Source organism: Hermetia illucens, chromosome 5 (genome assembly GCF_905115235.1).
Source record: "Hermetia illucens chromosome 5, iHerIll2.2.curated.20191125, whole genome shotgun sequence".
Lineage (NCBI taxonomy): Eukaryota > Metazoa > Arthropoda > Insecta > Diptera > Stratiomyidae > Hermetia > Hermetia illucens.
In genome coordinates, this window is record NC_051853.1 from 30,460,314 (window position 1) to 30,481,598 (window position 21,285).

The 21,285-nt window shown below is 40.8% G+C and overlaps 1 protein-coding gene and 1 long non-coding RNA gene across 2 annotated transcripts in view; one reads left to right on the plus strand and one right to left on the minus strand.

Moving 5' to 3' along the window:
• Positions 1-11,346, minus strand: LOC119657084. Its single transcript, XR_005250117.1, has 4 exons — positions 11,320-11,346; positions 11,063-11,258; positions 536-593; positions 1-166 (listed from the first exon to the last, which is right to left on the minus strand). It is a non-coding gene; the product is annotated as an uncharacterized LOC119657084 (long non-coding RNA).
• Positions 7,358-21,285, plus strand: part of LOC119657082 (midnolin homolog) — a 35,466-nt gene continuing 21,538 nt past the window's right edge. The window contains exon 1 of the mRNA XM_038063838.1: positions 7,358-8,352. Within this exon, the coding sequence (XP_037919766.1) occupies positions 8,072-8,352 (281 nt within the window). The 5' untranslated portion in view covers positions 7,358-8,071. The remainder of the gene's footprint in view (positions 8,353-21,285) is intronic.

A 21,285-nucleotide genomic window follows, 5' to 3' on the forward strand; every position in this document is an offset into this window, starting at 1 on the left:
CTTGGGTGCTAAGCAGGTTGTCGCCATAAGATCTTGCTAACAACGAAGTCGTTAGAACGGATCGTTGAACGTAAGGGGTTAAAGGCTCTATTGATCGTCGGGGGTGATAGCGAGCTCTGGAGCTCTGGTATCGTGCGAAATGCCAATAACTTCAACGTACTGTGCCCTGTAATAAAAGAGAACTTATTATTACGTTGGTCAAGGATGCAGAAGGTAGCGCAAATGGCAATGATTTCAAAACTGTATACCGCCTCAGGAAAGAGCCTGCATGTAGTGCATAGGACGTTAACGGTCGACTTTTCATCCATGGTGACCAGCACCTGAAGAGGTGGAAACTGGAAAGAATACCTCACCACGCTTCTTAACCATATCATATCCTTTAAAGTTCCGCATCTAAAGGATGAAATGGCTAGTTACCGTAACATGCGGATATGGACTGTTCCTCCAAACAGAAGAAAAATCATTTCAGCCATCAATGCACTCAAACAGAAAAAAAACCCTCTGGACTTAACGGTCTCCCCGCAGAGTTATTTACCTGCTGTCTCTATACATATGCTACTTCCACTCGTACGGAAATCCTGGGAATCCGCGACCTTTAACAAAGAGTCAAAAAAAGGATGATCATTAAAATTGAGATGAAAGCACCCATCTTGAGTGATATAACGGGAGAAGTGTTTGTCTGCTTCCTGCCGTTGAAAAGATAATAGCTAGAATAATCCTGGAGTGCATTAAGGAATATCACGAAAGCTTGATCGGCAGAGAACAGGTTGATTTCCGCTCTGGATCCTCCTGCATTTACCATATCAATACCCTACGGATCATTCTGCTTCACCTGCTGTTCATAGATTTCGAGAAGGCTTTCGATAACGTGAACATGCCATTATTATTTCAAGAATATTCACACCAAATTTCATAACGATCGGAACATTAGCTCCGCTATTGTAGTTATTTTTGACACGTTACCTCGCTCCAGCATAGCTGTGGATTAACTTTCAAATCTTCAACGCCATATATACTATATATTGCTTGTAGTTGCAATTGCAAAGGAAGATAGAATGGAATGTAGGTAGCGTCAAATCGATGTTTTGAAGTTTGTAGAAGGAATCCTGTATGATGATTCGATGTATAATAAGTAAATAATTTAATTTTAAAACTACAAATTTAAGACTTTGAAACCGTTTATCTCAGAATCTTGTACCATAGCAATGAAAAACTACTAGTCTAATCAACGCCAATTTTTTGCCACCTATTTATTATGATAACAACTAGTCGCTAAACGAAGGAAAATCGAAAATTTAACACCTGGAAAAAGTGAACACTTTGTTAAAACCTTCGGCAGTTTTTTTTCAAAATTAGATTTTTATAAATCTTTCGTTCAGTGGCATTCAGTACGTTATACCAACGAAATGTTTTTTGAAATTCTAATTTCGGATGAACCGTTATCGACTTATCGTGTCTACGGTACGCCATTCCCAAAAACACCCCTGGAAAGTGGCTGTAGATCCGGCATATTTAAATTTACAAGTGACCGCAATATGTACTAATCGATTTAGCAAAGATTTTATTAATAAAAATTTACTAAGTTGTTGAAAGAGTGTTCCTTTGACGTCATTGATTTCAGATTGATGTAAGTACAATGCTGATCATGCACTGAGGCTGGATGTAAAGCCCGCCTTCCGCGTTTAGTTCGGCCTGTCAGTTACGCGGAATGAGCCCGCAATACGCCCGGCCAACTCTGGACGTGAAAGACCTTGAGACGAGAGGTATTTTTGCGTGTGAGCATTTATCAAAAATGTTCGCCAGCCATAAAAATGCTCATAAAATTCTTGTTCATATCCTAAGCAAACAAGAAATCTTCGCTCACAGCTTCAGTTTCCAACACATTTTTTTAAAAAAGTGAATGAATTTTCTATTCATGCAAGCCAACTTCGGTGGTAAATCATTAAGATTTTAAAATCATTCCATGTTGCGCAGTTGGGAGTAATGATTTTGAAGTATAGAAACCGAATTTACATAAAATTCACTTAGCGAAAACGTTCCAAAATCTTCGCGGCAAAATAAACTCCTGTAAATAGTCCCATCATATGAAATGCTGTCCCAATATATATTCCAAGACATGAACACTTGGTACCCAATTTCACAACCCGGACCTGCACGTTTGAAAAAACGCTTCGGCCGTCATACAGTACGTCATGAACTATTCTTGGTATTTAATCAGCTGATTTGCGATTCCAATAAACAAATCGTCATAGCCTGGAGGGGAATGACAAAAAAGGGGTAACACCCCGAAGAGAGTCCAGAGCGAGAAGAGCGAATACGCCGCAAGAATGTAGGAGGGGTAATTGGAGTGAAATATAGTACAATGAACTGCATATAAAATTGTACCATCGGGAGAAGACGTTTTTGCTGAATGTGTTTAGTACCATAAAAGCCAACAGTTGAGGTGTAGCGGACAGAGTGCCATTTGGGATTCGTTGTATCTCGTTTTACCCAATCTCAACGAAATGGGAGAAACTTAAAATTCACAATATCTAATAACTTTTCTGGGACTGGAGTCATGATTTATCTATTTGAAACCAAACAAATTGACCCAGTTTAAAGGGTCAAATTCTACTGAAAAACCAAATTCAATAGACGGATACTGGTAGAGTTTAAGTTAAATCTCTATCAAAACAGCAAAACAGTAAGAGTTGTAGGGGAGTGTGTCTTCCCTTAAATTTATTCTTACAAAACTTATTTGAAGTTGATTAATTATGAATCTGGTGAAGAGAATACATTTTCTGACTATTTGTAGAAAGTAACTTAATTTAAATGGCGGTTCTATCCCATCTTTAGATTGATAATAGTTTAAAACCGCAAAATGATGTATCACTATACAACCAGGATTATTTGGCCAAAACTCATGACTCGCTAAAAGACCAAGCAGATGTCACTAAGGTCGCAGTGAACGCCTCCACATCCTGGTAACATGAAGTCACCATTAATAAGGATAAAAAGTGCCGCTGGTAAAAGTACACTTTGGATTTTCAATTCATCCGAGATTTTACATCAGGTCAGTGCGTGACGTTTTATGCCATCATATGTCGTTCTGATAATAGCAACTAATTTCTCTAAAGTGCCTTTCTTGAATAGAGTATTCCAAACCTTTGTTGACGCTATTAAAACCCCTCTCGGAATCGATGAAGAACAGATGAGGCTCGTCATCGATTTCGAGAAGGCTTTCAACACCTTGAACAGGGAGTGCATCAGGCGTGCTCTACGTATGGGGGGTATCATCAGAGTGACACACGATCCAGAAAATGTCAGAGGATTTTGAGGTCCAACGCGGAGTCTGCTAGGGTTGTATCTTGTTGCGATATTATTTCTTTTTGTTATCGGTGACGCATTTCTGGTATTTCCTCAAACACCTCGACTATGCGGATGACATCTGTTTGCTTTTTGACCAGGTGATGGACCTTCGTCAAATGGCTCTGAATCTGGAAAAGATTAGGAAACCTCTGCATCGAGATTTTGACTGAAAGGTATCCAACTGTGATTTGCGAAGAATCTTTGGTTTGACACTTTCCAGTTTTCCATCCTAAACGTCCCATTATCATTCGGTAGGATGATATCAGGGACCTCCTTCCAACCGCCATAATTTTCCGAGCTAGGGAAATGGAAAGTTGGTGTACTGCCCGGATTACACTGATAAGTTTGCATTGATAATAAAGTCAAAGAGAGACTCACTTCTTTCGTTAATTTCCGATTCCGATCCGTGCTGATAGCAATCCGCTAGCTCAGACTGTTTTGAACTTCCAAGTTAATGAAAAATGGCCTCAAGCGAAAAAATGATGTTTTAACATGCTAGACAGTGATTTGAAAATTTCTCGGCATTACACAGGCCAAGCTTTCGAGCAAGAGGAATGGTGATCCAAACAAACCGACTCTTCTACCGAACACTTAAAGCTAGAAAAGATTCACAACTGCGGCTGTTCTTCCTGCAAAAAACGGAATCATCTGACACGATTACCGTAGCATTTTTTTCCTGTGGTATTATGCCCAGCGGTTTTCAAATTTATTATTTTACCACTGTTTCCTTTGAAATTAACGACGAATAATAAATACCCTCCCTGTAGGAAGTAATTTTCTTTCAACATTATTAATCAACGCTTCATAAGTGTGACACGAGCATAAGTAGAAGGGAGCCCGAACCACTCACCGTTGCTGTTTCAAGAGCAATAAGTGGCCCTGATCGCTTTGTGTGGTAGCATCTATTTACAGCAGTGTATCTGGCACTCGAGTCGATTCACTCCGCGGCTATCACAGCGATGGTAATCGCTCTATATGGTAGTGCACTTAATTGTTGTACTTTTGAAGCCAGTTTTAGTTTTGGCATTTGTTCGGAAGACAAGGAGTGCAGGGCGTCGAAAATGATGATTTCTTTAACTGACCCATTCTCGGAAACTACCCAACCGAAAAATCTCAATAAATCATGAAGCTATCTCTATGTGGTATCCAGGCCTCAAAATACTCTCCATATTGATCTCTACTCAAATTAAGTTAATAATAGTATATTACTATGTTTTCAGGGAAATTGACTCTAAACCACTCTTAAGTTTATCCAAGAGCTACAAAAACTTGCAATAATATAGACTATAGTATAAACCATAAAATACTAAATATCAATATCACACTGAAGTGAGTAGTTTGACATATTGAATGTACATATACATTACGGGCTACGTACAAATGGGATATTTCTGCACTCAAATATACTTACATAAAAAACAAACAAAACCTTTCATACCTGAAGCGTCGTTTCAAGTTATTACTGGGAAAACCTATGGTAGTGAAAAACACACAATTTGGATTTGGTCATCGGGGATTAGAAATGTTTTTTTTTAGGCGTACAAACTGCCTTCAGCCAGTTTACGCAGGCGGCGCGAGATCTTAGGCTGCACATCAATGAAGGCAAGAAGAAGAAATATATGGTGACAATATCAGCACCAAAAATCAAACAACCAACAACATCAAATCTTACTGACTAAACAAGAATAATAAGGATAGGAGACTAAAACTTTGAGACCGTTGATGACTTCTCCTATCTAGAGTCGAAAATCATAAGCGATAACAGCCACGACGATGAAGTCCTCACACGATTGTTGGCAGCCAACAGAGCCTATTTCAACTTTCAAAAACTGCTCCGCTCAAAACGACTCACCATATGGTCAAAGCCCTTATTGTATAAGACAATGATCGTGCCAGTCCTCATGTATTCGTCGGAGGCTTGGGTTCGTAGCAGGAAATATTGCGAACTCTTGGCCGCGTTCGAGAGAAGAATCATCCGAAGAATTTTTATCTCCATACATGAGGGTGGACGATTCCGTGGCCTACATAACGAGAAAATCTATGAGCAATACCATGATCGAGTAGCTGTGGATAAAATCTGGCTCAATAGATTGCGATGGGCGGGTCACTTAATCTGAATGGATTCCAAGCTTAATTGATAATATACGGTTGCGTTAGAATTTTGTGTAGCTATTATTCAAATTCAAATCATGTCACAGAAGAGATATCGCAGAATATTCAAAGTGCCCACGGTTCAAATCCATTTTATTGCGCGCTATGAATCTTTCAGAAACGTACGTTTTATTGCCGTTTATGTGAAAATGTCAGAATTTGCTATATAGCTTGTTACCATTACTGCCAAAACGTAAAGTAACTTGCAACTCAGGCATTAATTTTCCACTTTCCTTTTAAAAACTGAATGATTATTTGAAAAGTAACAAATATTAAATCGGCTGCCTTCACGTAGATAAGATTTAAATCGCTCGATGGATGACGTCACCGCGTTTTCTTTTCCGCACTGTGAGAATTTAATTTTTAAACCATTATAATTAACAAATGAGCGTTCCGAATTGATTTTTTTAAATGATATGGTAGTTTGGCAGATGAAATTACTATTTCGGCGTAGAAAAACATATAGTCATTTTCTAACGTGGGGAGTCTATTTCCAAGCCATAACAAACAAAACTGACCGTTGATGTTAGAAACTCCAAAGTAGAGACAGCTATGGGTAGGTATTATTTCAATAGACAATTTTTTTGGCGCGATACGACCGGCTAGATATTCATTCTGTCCCGCGGTAACAACTTGACATTTGTCCGGTTTTTCCTTTGTATCTATGCAAACATTAAGTATTAGAATTTGCCACTTTGTGTGTATAATCTCAAATACATTAAGAATCGATTGACGCCAAAAAATTCGTAAAGCAAAGGAAAGTAAGGGAGCTTTTCACTCTCAGATTTTGTTCTTGCATTTTTTGTTTACTAATTCGATAGGATATAGTCTCAAGAATCATCCCTTCAAATCTCAAGTCTAACTCGCAGTAATTTCCTTTTGGTGAAAGTAAGTCAGGAAATTTCATACTAGACCGAATTAACAAGAAAACACAAAGCAGCACATTGCTCATACGAATTGTATTAGCACTATTTTATGACACCACGTTTTTCGGGGTATTCTTTAATATTGCTCGACGATTTATTATGCGATTTGCTTGATTCAGATCTGCTTTAACACTTAACAAGATTTTACATTTCAAATGGTCGTCAATATTTTCATTTTTCACAAGAACTACTGGATTTTAGAATTTTTTTTATCAAGATATACTCGTCTTTATAGTCCGAACTAGGATTTCCGAGTTTTGTTGGCGTTAAAACCCGCTTTTCAATATTTTAGACGAAAAAATGAGTGAGATTGTAAAATTTAATTTTTTATAAGTTGCCAAATTCTATTTTTCAATCAATCTTGTTAGTTCTAGTTCGGGCCATAACTACTTGCTCTAAACAAATCTGTATTTCCACTTTTTTCTTTGGGCTGACGGTTTGGTCAAAAACAAAAAATAAGTTGAGTCAAGTCCTGATAAAAAGTACAATTTCAACATCAAATACAAACCTGTGTACAAGACCCACCGGATATATTTTTTTTATTTTTCAATAAAAAAATCAAATTAATATGTTATTTCATTTCTGAGATATCACAGTTTTAAAAATACTCTTCTAATTGCGCCTTGAGTGTGGAAACTGCCCTTAAAGAGGAATCATTTTGAAAGTCCATCGTCATCGAGATATCATATCGTCTCCTAATCATACTAAAATTTTCCGTCATAAAATTGTACTGCTGCATATAAAATTGTACCACGGACGGAATTTGTCTCGCCGGGGAGCCAATCACATGTAATACGATCGTCTCTTTTATGTTGAAAGATTTTCGAATTCCCGTAGACTCAAAAAGGAGCTAGCTATTCAGTCGATATGCGCGTGAAGGGGATGGCAAGATACGCGGCGAAGTTAATCCCAATGGCGGCTCGCCGGGACCGATGCGAAGCTGCTCGGACTGTTCGCCATTGTCGCCGCAGTTGCTCATAATCAATCAGTTGACGAGCGCAGTGGGTTTGGAAAACGGAGCTGAGTGGCGGCGAGTAAGAAACGCTATTTGTACTGTATAAGTGCTGTGTGAAGTGAGTGAGAAACGCATTCGTGACGCCGTGTGAAAATGCTTGCACTTATATAACTCGCCCCGAGAAAAGCCCACGGAAATAGGAAAAGTCGCAGTGAAATTGGTGACTTTGCGTCCTCTTTGTAATCGCAGTGGAAATTTCGCGGACGACTCGGATTCGCGTGTACTTTGCAAGTGTAGCGTCAGCGGCTCGTGGGACTTCCCTGAGGAGCCGTACGGTAATTAACCCTCGAGTGCCCCGTGAGCGTGTGTGCATGTCGCAGGAGGGTAATCTGGAACGAGGCTCTAGTTTGTGATTTGGGCCGAGCCTCACGCTGGTCTTTTGTGCGGCGCTTTCGATCTCTCACCTTCTCCTGGCGTTTGTGCGTGGCTTTGTTCGGGCTGTGCGGTGCTGGTAACGGGTCGATCGATTTCGGCGATACTGAAGTTTTCGGTGCGTGCTGAAAAGAGGAGTTTCGAAAGGCACCGCGTCCACTTCCGCGTGGATTTTGTCCGGAGCGGCCGTTCGAACCCAGGTCGAGACGCTTGGGAGCTGACTGGTCCGTGCGAGCGTTTATCTCGAGATTCCAGGAAAATGGATAAATCGTCATCGTCGTCGACAGCCTCGTCGCCGGGGAGCAGCAGCAGTGGACGCGATATAAATGCTGCCCCTGGGTGTGGCTCCTCCGATTTAGGAACTATTCCGATGTCGACACCACCCCCTCCGCCCCCGATTAATCTGAATATCACAACAACAACCGGTGGAAGTTTCACAGTTCTCGTGGATGCACAAAACTCGGTGGAAAACCTGAAGAAGATCATCGCCAAGAAGCTGAAGGTGGCCAAGGACCGCATCTGCTTGCTACATCGCGAACGGTGCGTACATTAAACTTGCTAAGTAAATTCGCCTTTCCTCGTCCGTTTCCCAGGTGGATTTGTAAAATTCGAGAGGATTTGACTGAGGCCACATAGCCTCAAAACAGCCGTAGCTTGGGATAAGGGTGTATTTCGTGCAAACGTGTGACCACTGGTAGCGTCATAAGGTTATCATCTTTGTTGAAATGCCTGAATTCAAACGTAAAGTGCGGCCGCAAGTCGCATGGCGACGGCGAGCAGTAACTGTGGGAGCGATAGCGACGCCATAGCAGATTGCTACGTGGGTGCCAGTTCTGCCGTCTGCCTACTTGTGCCCGCTGCCATTTTTGTTCCGACGCTTTACTTTGCACACATCGTTGCGGCGGCGGCTTGTTGGCGCTTGGCGCTGGGTTGCAGACGACCCTACAACAGCTCCCACATCCGTGAACCTGCAGGAGTGGAGTAAACTCCCCTCAAGCCCGAAACCCTACAGTACCAACCCGTCACGTCATCCACATCCCTCTTCTGTTTATTTTTCCGAGCCGTGGCCAGCTGATTGGGGTGCAAGCTGGCTCGGCCATCTCCAAGTCCCCCAACAATGACGACATATCGATTCAAATCGCTCAAAAATTCCACACAGAACTCTACACGCTGAACAAAAAAATGACGACGACGAGTTCGATGATAGCAAAAAAGTCGATTTTGCGGTTGTCAAGTTACCAAGCTGCGAGCTCGGTAACAAGTTCCCGTGGTCTGTGCTGCTAACAAAGCAAATTTCGATGTGAGAAATGTCGAAAAAGCGAGTTGCTGCAGCCAGAGTTTATCAAATGAATTCGTCGATGCCTCCTCCGCGTGTCCATCAATTTCCGTCGCACAATATTCTTATCTCGATAATACAAGCAAGTGAAGTGGCCGCCTCATGTGAGAAATCCTCACGAAATGGCCGACGATCGAAATTCCAAGTTTCGAGGCGGAAATATTTGGAAAGTGCTCATTAGCGTTGGCGCTTCAGTAAAGTATGTGACGTCATTTGTTGATTTGTCGTCGCAGTTTGGAGAGTGGGCAATAATGGTTTGCAACGGCTTTGGTGAATGGTGCACGAGCCGCACGGTAGAAAACAAAAGACGGATCCGTGAAAATGGATAGTTGTCTATCTGCAGAGTAGATTCTTGCCAAACCGTGAAATCTTCAAGTCAGTGATTTTCACGCGCGTTGGGAAAAGCTGGCGCTGGTGAGTCACTGCTTCTTTGGGACGAATGGGATGGTTGCGCATTTGGGCTCCAATGTTGCTCATTTGTCTTCCGAAGTGCTTCATTATTTACCTTGAAAACGTGTTTTTCAGTGATTTCAATATCATTATCGTTCGTTAAAACCAAGGCAGTTTGCATAGGTAACATGCAGCCATGAGCCCTCCAGCTTACCCAAAAAGGTGTAGTGAAAGTGATTTGCTAAAACGGAAGTTCTCCATGATCCTGTAACTATGCGAGCCCTAGGATTGGTTCGAGATATGAGGGAAATGATCACTCATTGGGAAACAGGAGATCCACTTGTGGAATGCAACACAAATTGCTCTGGAACTTTACTCGTCGTGGGAAATTTGGGGGGAAACTTTAGGCAGTTGTAGACGAGATGTTTGCTTCTGTGAAATAATGCAAGCGTATGTGACGATTGGAGAAACAAGGAGCAATCAATGGACTGGAATCCCAATGAGATGGTCTTTCGCGCTTTATATTAAATTTGTAAAATTCAAAGTTCTTACTGTACAAGTTGCCAGTCCTCATGTATTCCTCGGTTCTTAGCAAGAAAAATTGCGAACTCTTGATCGTGTTGGAGAGAAAAATCCTCCAAAGAATTTTTGGCCCCCTGCATGAGGATGGACGATTCCGTAGCCTACATAACATCGAAACTTGTGAGCAATACCATGACCGTCAGGTTAGGATAAAATCAATAGGTTACGATGGGCGGCACTTAGTGCGTATGGATAAGGATGATTAAGCCCGGAAAGTCTATAAGGGCAATATCTATGGTAAAAAAGGAAGGCGAGGCAGACCTTTCCTGAGATGGAGCGATGGTGTAGGTCAGGACGCCAGAAAGCTTTTAGGGATATCGAATAAGTGGACCTCGGCACAAAGCCGGGATGTCTGGAGTTCCTTATTAAGGCAGGGTTAGACCGAAGCTCTTTTAGGCATAATTGATACTTATTTATCATCAGGTTCTGCACTCCACAACGTTCCAGTGTAGATTTTCCCCTTTTGTGAGACTGCTTCAGTTTCATTATCATCACGTTTAATTCTGTGCAAATGGTAGCCTACAGCAGCAAGTCAAGCACAAAAGTGGAAGACAAACGCATATGATGGCCGATAGAATAAAGTGGGGGGAAATGATAGATCTTTGAATTATTGGTTGAATATCTTTTCTCATGCTATAGCTGTTCCAGGGTACAACTGATCACATGCGCTAATAGAAACTTCCAGAATGTAAATAATTCGCACGTACTTATGTTTTAAGACTTTGTGTAGAATGTTAAAAATGTTAAAAATCGGTTGTTAGTGGAGAGCAATAATCAATTGGGGTTCCAAGGTGTGAACTTATTCAAGAGACTATTCACAGAAACTGTGAACACAGACCGAATCTCAAAGTTCAAACTTGACATCTTTTTTGTTGCCAGCTTTTGCCATTCACCTACTGATGGAAGATCCTTTTTCTAGGATTGTCATGGTCTTATGCTTACAATTAATTCGGAGAGCCAACAAAAGCAGCCCTTTTTCCTCGGTGCGCTGCCTATAAGTCCTACATTTTCGTATAATCCATCGGTGTAGGCATCTGATCTTCCCTCCGGAAACTTTGTTGGTCACATGTACCCCTTTTTATTCTCAGCTTTGATGCATATCTACCGCCTGCACGTGATTTAAACCTACGACAATCAGCTATTGCGAAGTTTTGAAAAGTTGTTAAAAGTAAGCGAAAGATTAAAAAAATTAAACTTACAAAAGTCACACTGGGTGAACTTCACACAATAATTTTTGACAGTGCATTTCCATCACAGGTTTGACGCATGTTTTGATGGTTTCCAAGCCATGTAAACTTATTAAGTTATAGAGGGTATCTCAGACTAACTAGGTTATTTTAAACAAATCAAATACTTTCTGAGGAGCTCTAAAGCCATTTTTCATGAAATTCACTCAATATGATCAAATATGGTTAACTCACCAGTTGTTGACAAGCTATATTCAACTCCCCAGTCTCAGCCAATTACATCGTCATGTATTATTCTCGTATACCCATCCACTCTCTCCCTTCGTCTATAAGTTTTGCTGATCTACTGCCAACTCCTAACAATAATCCTGCCATCTTTTCTGCACCTACATAACTTCCGTGTTTTCTTCCTTGACCACTTCATCCTCTACACCTCTTCTAACTGCAGACTGTTCCGAATCTCTGGCCATTCTTTTCCTTACGCCTACTTTGGTTTAGTTCCTCATTGGTAATCTTGACACCAATATCGGACCTGGCCCTGATGGGATTCGTAACCTCTTCCTTCTTAACTGTTGAAAACACATTTTCCTCCTCCTATATATAATTTACAACAAAAGTCTAGCTTCTTTGGAAAGGGCCCTTATCATCCATATCCTCAAGAGCGGAGACCATTCTCTTGCTGTGAACTATCATCCCATCTCTCTTCTTGCTCCAAAATCCTCGAAAGATACGTCAATGACTGGTTGACCGCGCAATTCGGTCACCAGATTGTCAAAAAGCAGCATTGTTCCGTGGAACATAGATTTACGGCTTCAAATTTTCTGGTCTTTACCAACTTCATTGCTAAATGTTTTAATTTACGACAGGAGGTACATGATATTTATACTGATTTCTCCAAAGCCTTTACGTTGGCTATAATATTCTCCTCTCCAAACTCTCTCTACTCAACTTCCCTCCTATCTCTCATACCGTTCCTGCAGAGTTTCTTTTCATGGTTACTTATCTCGTTCCTTCCTTCCTTCCTCTGGTGTTTCCCAAGGTTCTATACTTGGCTCCTATTTTTGCCGTTTTTTTTTAATCAACGACCTCGCCTCCATCCTCACGTGCCGATGTTTGCTTTGCGCAGACAATCTTAAATTATTATTGTAGTTCAATCTTGAAACTTTGGTCCGTTAGTGTCTAGTTAACAAGCTGGCATCGAATGTCAGCAAATGCCACTGGATGTGCTATTCGCTTAAACCCTCTCCAACAGCATTTTCCTATTCTCCTAGTGGACAACCCCTTTCACTACTGACCTTCCAATGCTTGGTGTAATTTTCGATGACAAACTTCGTTGACATCAATAGAGCTTCTAAAATGTCTGGCTTTATCCTACGTTTCTTCTCTTGCAAAATTAATAAATCTGAATACTCCATTTTTCTCTACAGAGATAACACAATATAAAATGTCAAAAGAACCACTTTCTATAAATTTCTATCAGGCCGAACCTAGAGCAAAAGCTTGAGTGAAAGTTCAAGCAAGTATATTGGTCACGTTAGTGGAAGTTTGAAATGCTCGTCGACAATATCCATTTCGCCTGGGAAGTTGTTGTATTTCCTGCATATATTTTAGATGCATTTTTCTCGTATTTATTAATTTTTATGAAGCCTGAGTAAAACCAATATCACCAACTTTTGGACAGATGTTTATTTGTCATGTTCCTTTTGTTACCTATAAGGTCTAAAGTGGTTTTAACTATAAATGGGTAATTTTAATATCAATAATAAAGTTTTGAAAGGCCGTTGACGAAGAACAATAAGCGCGAACGAAACCAAACGTAGAGGCAATTGATCTTCCTCGTCGAATGTTCTCAACAGGCAATTTCAATCCTGTCATAAAAGATAGCAAAGACTCAAATGTAATGAAAGGGTACTTATGAATTTGAAGCCAAAAAGAAAGTAATTTCTTGATCACACAATTAATTGAAACCAACAGATTGATTGAGGCTAACCCGGAAGGTGTGGACGAGAATATTTGCTGAATTGCGAAAGATTAATTCCATCGGGTGACACTTGGAAATGTCTGAGTAGCATTTCCATTTTTATGAAAATCTCGAAAGGTTCGTTGTATTGTTTCCTGTTTTAGGTTCTCTATTCCTGTTCCCTGATGGGTCCATGTTTTGTAAACCGAGAAGGCTTTTTAGAAGGAAGTTTGTAGATATATAACTGACTTAATAATCGTTGGCACTATCCAAATTTAATATAGACTTTCAAGCGTGCTATAACACTTCTTTTGAAGACCGTTCTGTTACACTAGGAAATAATGTGATCAGCATTGTCTTCTCTCAGGATTATTACTCTGGTTTGACTTAGGTCCATTTAGTCAGAAATTTGGCTGTCTTACTATAATTAACATTTGACTTGTTGTACTTTTAAGACTGATATCTATATACTAACAAAACTAAAGTAAAGTTAGTAAAGTGAATAGTCTAATACGAGTATGCTTCCAGTACGGAACTGCGAACAATTGGAACCACCGCATATTCACGAATCTTTAAATAAGACATGGTCCATATTCGTGATTTATTCAAAATTGTAGGTTGGTTTCATCTATCAAACAAAATTCGCCATTAAAACTTATTTTATCAAACATAGCTGCCAAATTTCAATATAATGGGAGGTGATTGCAATTTAAATATTTCCAGCGCGAATTCAGGTTGCCAATCGATTGACAACACTGCTAAAATGTTCCTACTTTTTCCCTCCATCTCAAATAGCTACGACTGATTTTCGCTCTGATCTCTGCTTTTCCATAAAGTGCATACCCTATGAAATTCAGTTCTCTGTTATCTCGATATATATATATAAGCCGTAAAAATTGAATGAATATGTGCATATACGAGCCTGTCTATGGATATCAGCAAATTTCGGATCCCATCTTATTTGAAAAGCCTTTTTAACAAAGGCACCGTAGTCAAAATCCTCACGGGACAGGTGTGTTGGTAACCTATTTCCTTTCGTTTGAAGATACAGTCGATTCTAATACGCATTCAATGCATATTCCTGTTCTTCAGAAAATCGTTCCTCTGAACATAACAATTGTGGGTTGCAGGTAAGGGTAAGGGTACATTCAGGTTAACGAATTAAGATTTTTCGTCTATTGTTCATTATATACGAAGATTTCTGATCGCCTATATCCTGATTTTCTTTTGGTGGACGCTGGCATTGAAGACATAGTTTAGAGCGTCCAAATATTTCAAATGTGGAAAATAGCTAGATTTGAGAAAAATATGTTCTATTTTAAGGAGTCAAGGGTGGATGCTTCCTTCCAGTGACAGTTTGGTCTTGATTCTTTAAAACTGGTTTCCCTGTTCTAACGTCAATCTGACAAATGTGTCCGATCGCGGTATTTCACAATCACCAGTTTGAACGCGTCAGACACATTTACAAAAATAAAAATATACAGATGTGCTGTTATAAGCAGAGCGTCGCAAACTCAAAGAATGGATATGATTACTTGCCATCCCCCTATCCACAGTTGCCAATAAGCTAACTTTTTTTCATTGGAGATATCAACCTTGAAATTTTTCGTCGATGAAAGTTTCCAAAAACAAATTGGAAAGCAACCGAAAGGAAGCATTAAAATCGAACAATTCCAGTTCCCGGATTCAATCTGAAAGTAGTATCTTGCGAAATGAAAGAAGTCAATAAAAAAGCATTTTCGCGAGCATTACTGAAGACATTAAACAAAGGGTCTTCTACTTATAGCGTCGCAGGAAGGGAGCGAGCGAGTCAAGTTTAATTTCAGAAAGTGTGAGCTGTGCAGCACTATCTATTCCGTATTCTTGTATGTTTTCCGTTTTCTTTTGGCCGTTCACAATCGTGCAAAATTAAACCAGACAAATTACACAAGAGCACACACAAACTCAACCAGTCAGTCTGCCAAAGTATCGCTAGCTTGCAATAAAAATTTCTCTCCGGGCTATGGTGGCTTCGGTACAGCTATCACTGCATAATTTGGCTGTTTTGTGTAGGAGTTGGTGGAAATGATTTGTCGTTAATGCTAACACGGTAAATAACGGCGTATTGTGAGTGCGGCATGGCGTGGCGAAGCGTTCCCTGCTGTTTCACACGCGCAAAATTCAGCAACAATTCATCTATTCATTCATCGAGCAGAGGGAAACGCAGCTATTGTATCTATTTCAGAGGTCCGTAAACTAACAGTCTCGGATTCTGGGTCATACTATGGATTAAGCTCTGGAAACAAGTTATCAGGCCGCAAATCTCCTAAAAGACTCCGATGACTGCGAGAAAGCAGACTGCGTTGCCACGAGAACTTCTACAGCTTCACTAATGATTTTCTCTAGGCAAATTATACGTGATGAAAGGTGAAGCGTTTTAGCACTTGAATGTTAAGAAACACTGCAATGTTCAGAGGAAAGCATGGTGGTCGACGTGTTTCGTAAGACCCTCAACCGCCTCAGTCGTTCAGAGTTAGCTAAGAAAAAGCTAAAGCTACTTTAACTGTGAGCCATCGTTGCAATTGGAAATGTGCGGCGGCAACAAATGATATGAAGTTGACGAAAGTGGGAAGAAGGAGAAAAATCAGTGAAAGCATTTTTTTTACGTTTTAATGTTCCGTTCGCTCGTAACGGTTATTAATCGTAGAGAGCAGACCAAGGTCCAGACCAGCTTGCCTAGCCAGTTCCAAGCCCATCACCCGCTCTTGGAGCCACCATTCCAAACTATATTTTTTACGACTGAAGTTAGATAATTGTTTTCCCGTTGCAGTATCGGCAGTTATTTTCTAGCTTTCTTTTAATCGAGTCTTCCTTTGGCGTCATTGATTCAAGATTGCCGTGAGCACAATGCTGATCACACGTATCACGGGATAAATCGATATAAATTTGCATTTTTGTGAGGAATCAAAGTCAACCCCGCGCTCTGTGAACAGCGGCAGAAAAATGCTTTTAACACAATGCGTATGCAATAAATCGTGCACGACTTAGCGACATTGTGGGCGAGATGTTTGTCGAACTGGTTACCACGGAGCGATGCCACCACTACGCGTGGAATCAAAGTCCACCAGTACATATCGAACGCCCGAAGCACACCAGTACTTAGAAGTATGCCCTCAATTACGTTGCATTTGGTAGAATCAGAAATTCTGGCCCCAGTGGTCAGCACAGCTTTTGAAAGTTGGCGAGCAATCTTGCAAAATTCATCGAAACATTCGAAGTAATTTCACGTATGAAAATCTTGATAAATTAATGTTTAATTATTCCGATAACTGGCGGTCGGGAGAAACGAAATTCCAGTAATTAATATGTAGATTTAGGCAATCTTCACCATAGCAGTCGCTATGTAAATGGTTCCAAGAGGGGTGATTACTCAGTTTTCTCCGAAGGTAGTCTTTCTCAATCAATATCAAATGATAAAATTTCCTATACATTCCGTGATGTTTTATAAACATGCGTATTTTTGGAATTATTCTCTGCGAAGCAAGTTCACAGTGGATTTTATCATTAGCTAAAGATTTGGATATTAGCATATTGATGTAAATGTAAATTTTAGCTATTCGATGAATATCGGCAATAAATACATTCAAATGGTGCAATTATTTTTGATTGTACAGTTTTCGGAATTCCATTTTGGGGAAAGCAATCTTTCTAGAGGGAAGTGTAAAAGGAAGGATTAATTAGCGTTTCTTCAATGTCTTCTATAAGGCTGTAAATTCCGCTATGCCATTGATAATGGAATTGCAACGCCTGTAACTTAACTGCGTCGTTGCATGGCGGAAAATTTTCTTCAAATTGCAAAGCAAAACCTTATTAAAATCGGTTCAATGTCTGCCTGTGTATCTGTTTTTTTTTTCAAGGAAGTGGAAATCTTCCAGAGAGAGATGGACCTGGTGTTATAAAAGTTCATCATTTCGGTTGCCAGGATGTCAATCGCCATCATTTTCGAGATGACGAACGCTGTATCGTCTGAGACGGTCCTAAAGGCAGAACACACCCTTAAGGCTGTTCCTCTGTAAACCGTACTCAGTTTATGTGCATTGCCTAAAACCTGCAGCGCTATTCACCGGACTGGGACTGCATACAGCATGATAGAACTCACCACCCTGGCAATGAGCAGCCTGTAAGTATGCCGCGGTCCTCCTACGTTCGGCATTATCCTTGCGAGAACCAAACTCGTGGATGCTTTTTCGCAAGTATGCTATATGTGCTGCATAAAATTGAGTTTTCCGTCTATCATCACTCCCAAGTATTTGATGGCCGGCTTGGAAGTGATGATACGATTCCCGATTCTAATGCAGAATTTCTTTTGCGGCCCTTATTGATGAAGACCGCTTCCGCCTTTCCTCCGCTAGTGCCAGTCCAGCACTCTCTAACTAAGCCTTAAGGGGGTCATCCCGTGTGAAGGCCGTTTTTTTTTATTACTTTTTTTAGAAATTTATAGAAATAGAACTGGAGATAGATACAAATACGAATTTTTCACCATATATTTATTAATATCTTAAGCATAGTAATTTTTCCAGCACTATCGCATAGTTCGTTATTGAAATACAGAGCAATTTATATACCCATCTCCAGAAAAATGTGTTTTTCTGCTGCTAGGCTAGAGGGCGCTGCGATCATTTTAAAGAAAAAAAGTAAACTGCATTTTAACGTACAGACTTAACTACAGTCCGCAAACTAGGATTATTAAAAAATATTAAAAGCTAAATTTTTGGTGCCTTGTTAAACTTTTTTTTTGAATTTTGGTGTTTTTTTTACCGCTTCTTCAATGAATAAAAAAAACTACTGAATGAATCGCAATTATCCTAGTTTGTGGACCGTAGAAATATGTTCTGAATAAGTCGTAAAAAATTCAAAAAATTTCGTTTGATAAATTTTGGGCTATGGTGGCAGCCGATTTTCAACATGCAGTTTCGAGAAAAACGCATTTATAAAGTAGAATGCGATTTTTAGCCATAAAACCTTAACTGACCATTAATATGCTATACTTAATCCATAAACCTTAGGTTTCTTGAAGAAAGACGTGTACAGCCTTGGTTTCAATTTTTGTCCTTTTAGCGAAGTCATTCGAACGTTATTCGGATCGATAAATACGAGCTTTATTAGGGCGATCGACATAAGTCTGGCATGTGAGCTATCACGTGTTTAACACTTTAATTTCCGAACGACTCCGAATATCAAAAAATCACTTTGCCCTTATATCCTACACTATATCTAGATACAGGGTGCGGCAGCATAACTTCCTTTTTTCAAAACTCAATAAAAACTATTGTATGCATCGGAAAATATTTATTTATTTTTTATAATGTAGGTACATGTCTAAAGTTTTTATTTACATTGTTTTGAAGATCAAATCTGTTAGGTGACGTCCCCCATTCTCCATACATTGCGTAAACCGATTTCTGGCGTTTGTCATGACTCTTGTTAGCAACATTGATGCTCTCACTGCTTCAATGTTCTTAGGTGATCTAACGGGCCGAGGGACTCCAGTTCTTCCTTTTGTCGCACTTGCAGTTTGTCTGAATGTAGTGACCCATGTAACAATTAATTTGCGATTCCGAAATGCACGCTGTGTTGCAATAACAGAACATCCGCTTGAAAAGTAAACCTCAACGGCAAAGGCACGTTCCTCACTATTCCAACACATGATGGCGACTGAACCGTGTCGGGACAAAACTTTACAGTATCCCCTCTTGAACGAGACCACTAGCGCTTCGCTATGACATCAACTAACTGAATGGCGCGCATTTTAAAAAAGGAAGTTATGCTGCCGCACCCTGTGCAATTGATGCAAAAAAAAAGTTTGGATTCCGCGGATCCGACACACGGGATGATCCCCTTAACAATACTGATGGCTTCGCTTGAGTACAACTCAGCATCCTCGAGATGCTTTGCGACCACAACCAGTGCTATATCATCGGCTTAACCCACCACAGTGGCCTCCTCCGGAACCGGAAGATTAAGTACATCATTATACATGATGTTCCACAGTAGTGCGTCCAGTACAGAGCCCTGTGGAACACCCGTGGAGACATCGTACTCATCGGTATGATAACAGAGTGTCCGCTCTTACAAGTAGCTATCGATGAGCGGCATTTTCGGCCAAGTCAGCAACCATTTTGATGGCATCAATGGTTGATCTGGCTTTACGGAACCCATACTGCCTATCTAAAAGGTCCCCTTGGCTCTCAACGACTGGGAGTAATCTATTATAAATAACCCACTCCAACATTTTCCCCATAGTGTCTAGAAGACAGGGGTCTATAGGAGGGCGGTTCCCCTTAGGCAGCAGCACCAGCTTCTGCCGCATCCATGGTGCAGGAAAGATACCCTCGGACATGCACGTTTCGAACAGCTCCGCGAACATATCCAGTCTACATTTGACGATATGCCGTCCAGACCCGGGGCTTTGTTGTCGCCTATTCCGCTAGATGGCGAGCTTGAAGTTCTTGCGAGCTTCCCTATAGGCATGCTCCTTTTGCCCATGATTGATCTTACCAATTGCCCTCTGAGCCGTTCGTCTGGCTCTGCGGCAAATCGATGGAAGGCTAGAAAGTTCAGTATTCCATCAATAATTGGGTCTTCCAGTGGGGAATGAGCATCTCTTAGGCGTCGATGCGTCACAAGCTTTAAAGATGTTTTGTGTAACATGGTGAGATTTATCCTTGGAGGTGCCTGCTTTGCTAAGCAGGTCTAGCGACACCTCCATGAATGTTTGCTCATCCATTGCTTTTGCAGTACGTCCTGGTGTTCTTTTGGATTTGGCTTCCGGGGTGCGGATCTCCTGCCTTGTAGCACCGTCGATAACATTTATCACATCGCCTTCGTTGGCCAGAATTACATCCAACTGGCCAAATGCTTCTAATAAGCACCGCCCGCTTGCGTTAGTCTCTTTGCTGCCCCACACGATAGCCCACGCATTAAAGTCGGATATCACCCTTGGACCTCGTTCCCTTGCGTCGTGAACAAGATCGTCTAACAGGTCGTCAAACTCAGGCAGTGTAAGGCTCGGTGGGGCGTAGCAGCTGTATACGAATATACCGCTTATTTTTCCCACACAAAGCCACTAGCCGCCTGTTCCATGCTATATTGTATGGCTTGACGACCGCACCGCCCGTATCAGCGCTCCACCGGTCGAATCTGTGACCCATACACTACCGTAGGGATTTCTGTACGGTTCACTAATGATAGCAATCTCCATCGCGGATTCGTTTGCGCAGGCAAATCTTATGCGACCCTGATTGAGGTTTAGTTAATGCCTTCCTAAATTCCGGGTATTTACCACTTCCGGCAATATGCCGGTTATCCCGTCCCTCCTTTCCTTCGCATAAAATGCATTTGAGGTCTGTATTGCACTCCTTGGCAATACGTCCTTTTTCCCCTAACCTTCGACACCAATCGGACCGATCGATGCAGCTAGTGCATGCCTTCGCGAAGTGTGCAAACATTTTTTAAAGTTTTCAAAGCGATCTGTTCCCTTAGTCGGCAAACAATCCCTCCAATCTGTCTGTCTGTCTATCTGTCACACGCACTTTTCTCAGGAACGGCTATACTAATTGACACGAAATTAGGTGGGAGCAGTGAACGCCCAGATATGCAGCGAGTGATATCCTTCTACGTTAATATTTAGGGAGGTCCCCATATCTGCTCAAATTAAATTAATAATAGTATATTACCATCTTTTTGGGGAAATTGTATGTATCATCAATGCTTGCCCTGGCTGCGTATTGGGTTAGCATTGAAGACAACGAAAATTGAAAGTATCCGTAAAAAATCTCGCAAAATTCAAGTCTCCACATCTTTGTGAATTTTTGTTTGTCGTTCATATTTTTATAAAGTCCTAGATCCTTAGAATAGAATGCTGCAATCTGCAACATAAATTTTCAAAGTCCCCACCGGTGTATCTGAATTAAATTGCACATGCGCCGTATCACGTAGTTACTTCAAGTATTAATTACTTAAGTTGATGGCAAGCGATC